This window comes from Poecilia reticulata, linkage group LG2 (assembly GCF_000633615.1).
Source record: "Poecilia reticulata strain Guanapo linkage group LG2, Guppy_female_1.0+MT, whole genome shotgun sequence".
NCBI classification, from domain to species: Eukaryota; Metazoa; Chordata; class Actinopteri; order Cyprinodontiformes; family Poeciliidae; genus Poecilia; species Poecilia reticulata.
In genome coordinates, this window is record NC_024332.1 from 4,219,582 (window position 1) to 4,230,301 (window position 10,720).

Here is a 10,720-nt window from a genome sequence, read left to right on the forward strand (position 1 = left end):
GTATGTCTGTACGATACATAAGAATATTTGTGACTTTTTCATGTTCATATTCTGTTTTCTAGCAATACATACAGTATTTTATATATATATGTGGATATATATATATAATATATATGTGTGTATATCTTTTATTTTCTATGTGAATGTGTGTGTGTGTTACAGCGGCTCTGCAGTTCTGGTGGTTAAATTGAAGTGTTACACTCTTAGCATGCAGGTTGCTGGACCTCTAAGGGAGAGGCAAGGTAGTATTTACAGAGGGGCTGTTTTGGGCTTCCTAGTGCAGCTTCATGACACTCCGTTTCCCTGGTGATGCTCACTTCAGGATGATCTGCAAGCCAGAGACACAAAAATAACAAAGGAAGAGACCGCTTTAGTTTACATCGAAAAGTTCACGAGCTACAAAAGAAATCAAATTTCTACTTTAAATATTCTTCTTTTGTTTTAACTGCTTCCATATCACAACTCCTACGGTAGATGTGGTCAAGTTTTGATAGATAGCCGGCAGTCCAACTCTTATGCTTCAACATAAGAATAGTTGAGGTATCGTCAGTTACAACTTCATTAGATGAAGCAAACTATACATTTGAATAAAATTCTAATAAAATATATTGAAGTTGGTGCAAAATGGGGTGTGAATACATTTCGAAAGGCTAAAATAACCGACCTGCAACACTTTGGGGGGGGGACAAACAAACAAGGGAAGACAGACAAAGATGAGGGAATCTTTGAAGGGGGTAAAGGTAGAGGAGCTGCAGGCTGCAGTCATGTTGGTGACCCAGGCAGAAAGCCAGTGCAGAACAAAGCCCTGCATGGTTCCCCTTAGTAGACAGCATTCAGCCAGCAGGATGGAAGCCACTGATCCCATCACACACAACATAMGGACGGCACAGTGTGTGTGACGAGAACACTCCACAGCGCAGAAGGAAGCCGTTAAAAAAATAAAAAAATAAAGTAGAAGCAGCAACAAAGTGGCTCGACACAGATGATGGTTTAGTTAATCGTTAAACAATCTCTATGTGTAGTGAAAATAGTCCGCCACTAGAGGGTGCTGCACCTCCAGAAAGCTCCTACAGCAGCAGTGACATTACCAGAGACACAGCAGTGGTAGCACATGGTTAATATTATGCTCAGACATGGAGGGATGTGATTGGCTCCTTCACGTCGTGTCATGTTAACAGTTGGTCGTGAGTTGACCAGACTCTGAACCTGTCGTGCTGTCTGCAACTATCTGACGTGTTTGCAGTAGTTACATTCAGCCTCAATTGTTCATTTTTCAAAGCATTTAAATCTTAAATATTTTCTGGCCTGAATGAGACGAGGAAGAAAYCACCCAGATACTAAAAGGAGATTCARTCCAGCTGCGTTAGGGCTGTCAGGCAGTGAAAACGAATAAAAACCAGTCAAGGTTCTGGATTCGATAAAAACACATGGCTGAGACTGGAGTAAACAAGGTGAGGACTGTATGCAGCGCAGCTGATGATGATGGGGATGATGATGATGTGCGCCCCTAACTGCTGGGTGGGAGGCAAACGGAGGCAGACAGCGAAGGGCTGACGTCACCCCTTTTTTCCAGCTCCTTGTCCCACATGMATCTTTAAAGAGTGGCTCTGCTTCCTGCTGCTACTGCTGCTGCATGCCAATTACAGGAAGAGACGGTGACTCACAGGAAGTGCGYGGCAGCCAGCCTATAAGGAGCAATACGACGCTGGGTAATGGGTCTGTGATTGATGATGYTGATGGAGAAACGGACAACACATTTCTGTTTGTTTTTGAAAGCAAAATGTTGGTCCGTTCTCATCAGATGGGATAAAGGCACTATTGTTAATTATTTGATTGTCAAAGATGGTTTTCTAAAACTTAGAGGGGGGGGGGGACTCGAAGAAAAGATAAAAAATTAAAAAAAGCACCTGGCTGTTGCTGTTTAACATGTGGAGCACGTTGCTGYGTGTCCTCAAAGCACCTCTGCTTGGATCCAGCAGTAAATGACTGCCAGCTGTGTGAGCGAGGCCGGGGCGCTGCCACCGTTCCTGAAATTTCCAGGTTTAAAAAATGGGGCCGCACGTGTTTCACCCCAGCGGTCGGAGCTGTTTGTCTTTTCAGGAGGGCCGATGCTTGATCAGAGGCCTTTTTTTTTTTAGACGGCTTCTCTGGTTATATTTTCCCTGGAACTGTTTTCTCATGATTTACCTCTCGCRTCAACCTTACATTCAGGAAAAACAAAGAAGCGTAATGAGTTCATTTAAAGTTGATTGAGTTTATCTATCGACTGACGATTGAGATGCTCCCATTTAAAAAGAGGAACAAAAATACWGAATTTTCTCTTTTATCAAGAGGGTTGAGCATCTTTCCTTAACATAMAAAGATAATTTCATAATATTTTGAATTWAAAAAAACAGTCACGAGATTTTAACATTATTTTTGTCAGCTACATTGTASTGACTGAATAAACAGAAAATTGTGGTTTTCTCACGTTGTTTTTGTTTGGACCATTTCTCATTCCCGTTTTCATATGCCCCGCCATCTTTGTTTCTGTATCAACTGCCTCTGCTTAAAGATGACCACCGGAAAAAGGTCAAAGCGGATATTATTARTTAACTGATTGGAACTCATTTTAATCTAATAGTTCATTTGAATCATAAGTGGAAAGAGATATTTAGATACAATGTATAGAAATATSTTGTTTCAACTGTGGCTACTACTAAAAGCAAGCCACAGGAATGTTTTCGTGCGCGTTTGCTCGAATGTCTGTGTCTGCGTCGCACACWAGCGGTACAGATRACGTCCCAGCTGCGGATGGAAGAGGCCTCATCGTTTCAGACAACAMGAAAAGTGGAAAATAAAACATGCAAAACAAAACCAGGAAGTGGTGCAACATAACACAAGTACTACTTGCAAATGTGGGAGCTCTGAAGAAGTGCTTTTCATTAGGAGCGCCTTGTGGACTTTACCGGAAAAAAGAGGCGCTACTCAGGTAGCGTCCCTCTGCTTTTAAGCTGTGTGGAAAACACCCACTCACCGGCTTTCACCCTGTGCAGCCGCATGGATGACTGGAGTATGGCTAAAGCTGCAGGTTTTGTTGCAGCTCACTATCAGGAGGCAGTACTTATTCAGAGCTCCAGGGACTGATGAAAGAAAGCTTTAAAAGGAGCAAACCTGATTGGCTGGTGCTGTTGCTGCGTAGGGGACACTTGTGGCAGGAGTTGTTGCTGCAGAGACAGTAGCAGGCGTAGCACTGTACATCATTGGGACTTTGTTTTTGAGGAGGAAGGGGGAGGAAGGAGGGGAAGGAAGGGGCAGCAATGAACAGGTAGGTGGAGCATTATGGCAACCATGGCAACAGTCGTGGCGCGTGTGTCGACGGCAACGTTTTGTCGATGGCGGTGGAGGAGGGAGAGGGAGAGRGAGAGAGARRGAGAGAGAGAGAGAGAGAAAGAGCCAGCGAGCCATCGTTAGGGTTACACCGGCAGATGGCATGCAACCATTCACAATGCAAAGCCAGGAGGACAGAAAGAGAGGAAGAGAAGGACAGCATGAGAGGATAAAAAACAAACAAAAACAAAAAAAAAAACAAGAGGAGAGAAACTGATTACAATCACAAGTAAGGAAATTTATATGGAAAAAAAATCAGTTTTATGTCTTTCCCAGAGAAGTTAACAACAAGACGCATATTTTGATGCAAATTTAAACCAGTTGGCCTGACCAAGTGAACAGCAGGAAGACGCCACATGGCTACTGTCAAGAATATGCAATTCTGTCAAAACATGGTAAAAGTTCTTATTTATAGTCAGCGCCTTGCAATTAATATTCGACTTTTTCACATTTCATCACATTCCAACGCCAAATTGGGATTTAATGCTAGACCAACCCACAGTAGGGCTTAACTGCGAGGCTCTAGAGGTGCGAATACTTTTGCAAGGCGCTGTAGCTCCGACTGCGTNAGGAGAGAAACTGATTACAATCACAAGTAAGGAAATTTATATGGAAAAAAAATCAGTTTTATGTCTTTCCCAGAGAAGTTAACAACAAGACGCATATTTTGATGCAAATTTAAACCAGTTGGCCTGACCAAGTGAACAGCAGGAAGACGCCACATGGCTACTGTCAAGAATATGCAATTCTGTCAAAACATGGTAAAAGTTCTTATTTATAGTCAGCGCCTTGCAATTAATATTCGACTTTTTCACATTTCATCACATTCCAACGCCAAATTGGGATTTAATGCTAGACCAACCCACAGTAGGGCTTAACTGCGAGGCTCTAGAGGTGCGAATACTTTTGCAAGGCGCTGTAGCTCCGACTGCGTTTCCAGTTCTGTGGAATCTTTCTGGGAAACTGATTTAAATTTCCTGGTTAACACGGCACAGCAAAACGGAAGTCATATTAKAGCTCAGGAGTCAGCACTTTAATCGTAAACAAAAACAGTCGTTAGCAACAGAGTCAGTCGGTGGGGAAATAAGAGCTTGGAGCTGCAGCTCCTTCAGGTGATGTAAACTTAGCTTCAAAAAATATCCAGAAATGCTTCAGAAAATATCTTAAGAGACTATTCATCTCACCTGTAAGGGCTGCAGACCCCCCCCATAAATCAGCCTAAATGCATGTGTGTGTGTGTGTGTGTGTGTGAGTGAGTGAGAGAAAGAGAGAGCAGCGTCAGGACCTACCAAGACTGCTAGCAGGGGTCATGCACAACACTGACCCTGTTGTGTTTAAGCAGAGAATGACACAGAGACAGAGAGAGAGAGAGACAGAGAGAGAAGGGAAGAAATGGGTTAATTGAGGAGGAGAACAACAAAGTTAGACAAGACAAAAACAAAAAGCATCAGTCAGCTCAGATGCTACCGTTACAGCCGTGACGCCAGCTAATAATGGAAGCAGTCAACAAAAGCAAGCAGTGGCGTTCTTCGCTCGGAGCTCTGCATTAGTGGGCGGAGCTGCAGCTAAACCCAGGCTGGAGGACACCAACCAGGAGCGGCGCAGAGTTTAACATCTGGCAAGGCGCTACGAACGCGTGCAAAGTTCAGCTTAGGTTCAGCTCGTTCTGCTTTTCTGTTTCTGCAGTAATTAACAGTAAACTTTTGCAGGATCCCCCCRTGGCAACTGAACACTGCGACTGAATCGGCTTGCTTAACCGAGGGGCGGGTCGTCTCAACGRAATGCGGAGATGGAAATTTCAGGTCAAATGAGGGGAAGGAAAAGTAAAACTAAAAAACTAAAGGGGGGAGCAAAACGGCAGCATCATGCAGAGCAAAAAGCGCAGCTTTCCGTCCAGTTCTGGATTAAACTGAGATACTTTTCACACAGTTTCAGATCTTCTGAATTTTATTTTATTTTTTCTAGATTTTGGACAAAACCCCCACCTATACAAAAGCTTAAACATTTATTGTTGCAMTGAATTAAAGCTTAAAAATATAAGATCCCTAGGGGTTAGATTATGTATACTGCTTTGCAAAAATCTTTTTTTTTTTTTTTACATTCTGTGTTGTTAGAGCTAAATACTTCAACATGTCTTATTAGGGAGTTAATGTAATAGACATTGTGCAAGAGAAGTTTTCTTTCAGCTCTTCTTTCTTGCCGCTCTTCCATAAAAACTAATGTTTTTCCTATCTGAGCTGTGGACAAAATAATTTCACAAAAAAGATGACTTCTGTTTTGTGTTGGCTTACCAACAAAACAAAAATGTAGAGAGAAAACAGGGTGAGGAATAATTTTGCAAGTTGTAAAGATTTTAGTATCTTATCAGGGTTGGAATAAAAAGGAAAACCTCAACTAATTTGGAAAAAAATTCCGACAAAATGGAGCCTAAAACATGGCACTTAATCACGTTTTATAGACAGGAAGTGAATCAGAACTGCTCCACACGACAACAAACAGACTTCCTTTGCAGCCGTGAAGCCCCCAAAAGATGGGTTTGTGATTAATCTGATCGCCAAGACCTGTCTGCACCTGTGTGCCACGTGCATGAAGTGATCAACCTTACCTGTGGGAAAGAAAGCGGGCTGCTGGAGCTGTGCGTTGGCCAGCGCCTGCTGGTAGTGCAAAACACTGGGGTTGAACAGAGAASTGGCTCCGTTGCTCTTCTCAAGTGCTGGTCTCTTTGGTAGCGGCTGGAGGACGCCGTGGGGGAACGCCTTGACACACACACGCAAACAGAAGCACAAGATTTGAGCTCCGCTCACTCGAATAGACACTAGAATTATTGCAAAAGTGTTATTTTTCTCTATGCACGGCACAAAAAAGAAAACCAGAAAAGAACGGCAAGAAATGGAAACACATTAAAGAAAGCTGGAATTATTTTAGCTTTACGTTCGTTGCTACAAAAACACAATCTAGAAATGCCACAGGTAAGGTCTACACATTAAAAAAAAAAGTGTCTTACTGGGTTTCACAACAACAAAAGAGCCAAATTAAATTCTGTGAGTGGCTACAAGTACAATTAAAGAAGCTACATGCAAAGCAAAAGGTGAAAGGTCCAAGTACCAGGTCTACAGTTGCCTCGAGGGGTCGCTTCATTGCTTTGGCAGTCGACTGAGTCTTTAATTAGCAGGCAGCGAGCACATGATGGCAGTGGGCCAATGGGAGTCAAGCGTATTAACATACAGGTAACAGCAAGCAGAGGTGCATCATGGGGGACAGCATTGCATTGTGGATAGGTGAGAAGGAAAAAAACAAAAACAAAAATAATCTGAATGCCAGTATACCACATACAAAACAATAGGCATGCACATAAACAAAAAAATTGCTTTCATTTAACTGTAAAGAAACATAGCTACTATATTAATTAGTACAAAAGCAAAAAAATAAAAAAATTTAAAAAAGCAAAATAAGGCAGCTTTAATATTAGATCCTACGACTAACACAGCTGTTTATCTATTTGATATCGACATGGGCGGGCAAATTGTAGATAAGAGATTAGCGCAATTGTAACAGTTCTGACCAAAACGAGAGAAAAAAAAGAAAAAGCTCAACGTTTGGAAAAAAGTGACACAAGTTGGAGTTTAATAACAGAATGTGGAGCTCTGTTTATTCCAAATGTTTACGTGGGGTAAAAATTTTGGCATTAATATGAATAAATKCTGACTAATTTACCTGAATGCTGCGCAAAAACCCCCAAAACAAAACACATGAATATGACGCTCCATGCACAAGCCTCTTGCTTGATGTATGTGGAATTTTTTTTCCCTCACTTGTGCAACTGTTTCTCGTGGTTAACAAACAATGCATTGCTGATGCGCTGCGGTGTTAACAGACTTCAAAACACTGGTTAGTTCAAATGAAAGATGGTCTATTGATTGAAAAGTGACATGAAAAGCAAAGATGGCTGCGCTTGACTTGCAATGAGGAAGGAGGTCACAGCATGGCAAACAACATATAACGTGGCACAAAAACAAAAACAAACAAACAAAAAAAAAAAAAAACGACTCACTGCAACTGCGTCGGTCGGAGTGCGATATTATCTAGTGGACACGTTTGGGAGTTGGAGGTACTGATCTTTCCCTATTTTTAGCAGCGCATCTGCGCAGGTTTTATGGATCTGCTGCGATAAAAGTGCCGCAGCTCAGGCGGAGGAGGGCTCAAAGACAATTGGATTAAAGATGCTGACTCTGCAACTTGTCCAGAGGTTAACCCTCTTCACCTCTAGCGCAGGTCGGAACAGCTGAAGGTAGTTTGGGAATTGGGTCATAAAGATGATAAACTGAAGCCGCATATACAGCGACTGCGAAGCAGTGGGGGGAACAGAAACACGCTTTTCTTTTACTGCTACAGCCGCAAACTTCAGCGTATTTTATCGGAGCTTTATACGATCGACACCAAGTGGAAGAAAAATGACGATTTCCGTAGTTTTTTAGACTAAAAAAAAACATCCAAAAACTGAGGATTTCAGTTATTTTCTGCCTTCCTGAGTCACTACTTTGTGGAGCCTCCATCAATCTAGAGACTRAAATCCTTTCAGATTTTAATTTGCATTGAAATCTGGAAAGAAAATGTACTGAAGATCTGATGTTTTTCTGTTGAGAAGTCGAACCTCCAGTCTCGTCACAAGACAACCTCCACAGCATGACGCTGCCACTAACGTGTTTCACTAAAGGTATGGAACAGTTTTTTTTTTGTAGTTGTCGTCTTTCTAGAAACACTATGACGCCATGTAAGGGTCATTGTAGGTAGAAAAAAAGGAGGTGTAAATTTCTGCCAAACACCTAAAAAAAATTCAGAAGTTTTCTAGAAACAAAAAACAAGTAAATATGTGAGCTCCAAAAGACAAAAATGTACCCACAAAAAAACCACAAGTATTGAAATTATCAGAATTTTTCCAGAAAATAACTAGGATATTTCTGAATTTGAAAAGTCACATTTTTTTTACAATCTGAAGCTCAGAAAATTTCCAAAAGTTGAACATGTTCAAGCTTTTCCATTTTTTTCTACATAATTTCTGAGATTAATCTCAAAATTTCAGAAATCTACTCCTTCGTTTTTWTACACCAACTATGGCCCYAATACGCTAATAGTACACGCCGTGTATCACTTTTCTTCCGCTTTAAAATAAGCGTGTTAATGTAAAGCTAAAAGGTGTCTACCGAAGTGTTTAAATACGGCTTTCTGTCTTCTACCAGCTTGTAAAGGAAAGAGAAGGACAGCAAGCAGCGATGGAGTCAGCCAATGAGAGCTGCAGTGTGCGCAAGACGTAAAGCATGCCCATGACACGGAGGAAAAGAAAATCAGTCAGTCAGCACACTGGCGCAGTACAAGGTGTGCAGGTGCAGCAGCCAGTGGACCAATCAAAAGAAGCAACTCGATGCCTTGGGGAAGCCGGGGAACGAACAAAACTGTACRCCGTGCTCAAGAGTATTAACATCCTCATCTCCCTTCTCTCCCCCGATCAGAAGCGGATGACTCAACCTAACGGAGGGTAAAACTCCCGCCACGTCATGCTACATCCACCCCTGATTCAATTTGCAACCGATCTGCAGAGAGCCGCACTTATCACCGAGAGCAGCAAAGTGGGATGGGGGGGGGTTGAGCCGACGCATTGTCTCCGTGCGAACCAAGGGCATTGGGAAATAAAAGGAGGCTGCAGTGAAATAATAACAGATTGTTCTTGTGGCGTCAACGCTGATCTGTTTAGGTCTCGCTAAACCCCGTTTGTCGCATCCAGCCGCCCCTCTTCGGGATGACTATTGTCGGTGAATTGTTCTCTAGAGTCCACTAGAATCAATCAGCAGAGGACAGTAATAAAGCAGGGCTCCACATTGCATGTTGAGGGGGATCTGTTACAGTAAGCGAGAGGTGTTTGGAATCTTTCTAAGTCAAAATTATTTGGAATGATGAGTTTATTCGCAAATGGTGAAAACTTTCAGAAAAAACTATTTTTACAGTGCGTCACTAAAAGTTATAAAGCTAGAAAAAGGAGACCTAAGCGTATTGATTAAAAGCATCACTGAAAAAAGGTAAAAGTGTGCGTTTCCTGCTCTGTCTGAGGTAAAAGTGGGTGGCCAGCAGGGCGGCGCTCTCACCATGGCTGCAGCCGTGGCTGCAGCTTGTGCAGCCACGGCCGTCTGGTTGGCCTGGTGCTGGGCYGCCTTGATCTTGGCCTGCAGGTGGGCCGGGGGGTGGAAGTACTTGCACTTCTCACGGGAGCAGCGGCTCTTGATGTAGTCCATGCACACGGTGACCGTGTTGTCGCTGGTGTCGATCATGGGGCTGTCGCTCGGGTGGGCGAAGCGGCAGTCCGTCTCGCCGCGGGCGCAGTTGCCCCGCTGGAACTCACGGCAGACCTGGCATTACAGGGAAACGAAAACAAGACGATTAAAAGTCACTGTCGCTATAATTTTTTTTTTAAACATTTATTGCATTGAATTTTAAACTGTGCCATTTTTTGTTTTGCATCTGTAACCAATTCCACTTTTTCAGGTTTGTCTGTTGGCGCCTAAGCGTGGTGCGTTTACTGACCAGTAAAAGATCTGAGTTTTGTGCTTTAAATAATACAATTCCAGACACCAGGTTGCTAAGAGACATCTTGTGCAAAACAGTTTCTTTTTATACTTAAAAAAAAAGTTAAGAATGAAACAATCAAAAGCCTCAAATAGCATCTAAATCCAAAGCAACTCGGAATGAAAAGTTTTAACGAGTCAAGCATCAAAAACATAAAGTGCAGTTTGCAATCCAAGTAGAATTTTTTTTTCTGCCGCAATGACAAAATACATAAAAACACAAGATCAAACATGTCAGACATGTTCCTTAAATCAAGCGGAGCTGCTAAACCTGCTTCAATTAAAACACATATACGAATGTTAAACACACTCGTATTTACACATAAAGTACGCCTACGTGTTTTTTGCGCAAAAAAAGTTGCACAYACATGAGCGTGGTTTGTCGGCTTGTGTGTAGGAGGAGTGCACACGTGTCTCAGAGGGATACGGCTTAATTAAAGCCAGCTCCATTCAGTTGCTAAGTGATGGCACTCCTGCTGAAAAACACATACAGGCACACGCCCACGCGTCACCTTCAGGTCTTAGGTAGATTAATGTTTATCTTGATAAATATGGTGCAGAAAAAGAAAAGAAAAAAAAAAAACGTTCTCCTCATGGATTCTTTCACAATCCCAGTYATTCTCCACAGTTGTTTGCCAAGAGGGCAGATGGAGACATTCGGAGTTGGTTTTCGGCGTCCCAGTTCGACTGCGGCTGTCTAGCAAACTACCACTTTGACTGGAGTTAATTCCAGTTCG

The 10,720-nt window shown here is 42.5% G+C and overlaps 1 protein-coding gene across 1 annotated transcript in view; it reads right to left on the bottom strand.

The window, feature by feature from the left end:
- Positions 1-226: 226 nt before the first annotated feature.
- Positions 227-10,720, bottom strand: part of LOC103475686 (muscleblind-like protein 2) — a 35,195-nt gene continuing 24,701 nt past the window's right edge. Inside the window, exons 4-8 of the mRNA XM_008427494.2 lie at positions 9,507-9,767; positions 5,975-6,125; positions 4,659-4,694; positions 3,154-3,248; positions 227-328 (exon numbers count right to left, since the gene is read on the bottom strand). Coding sequence (XP_008425716.1) covers positions 314-328; positions 3,154-3,248; positions 4,659-4,694; positions 5,975-6,125; positions 9,507-9,767 — 558 coding nt within the window. The 3' untranslated portion in view covers positions 227-313. The remainder of the gene's footprint in view (positions 329-3,153; positions 3,249-4,658; positions 4,695-5,974; positions 6,126-9,506; positions 9,768-10,720) is intronic.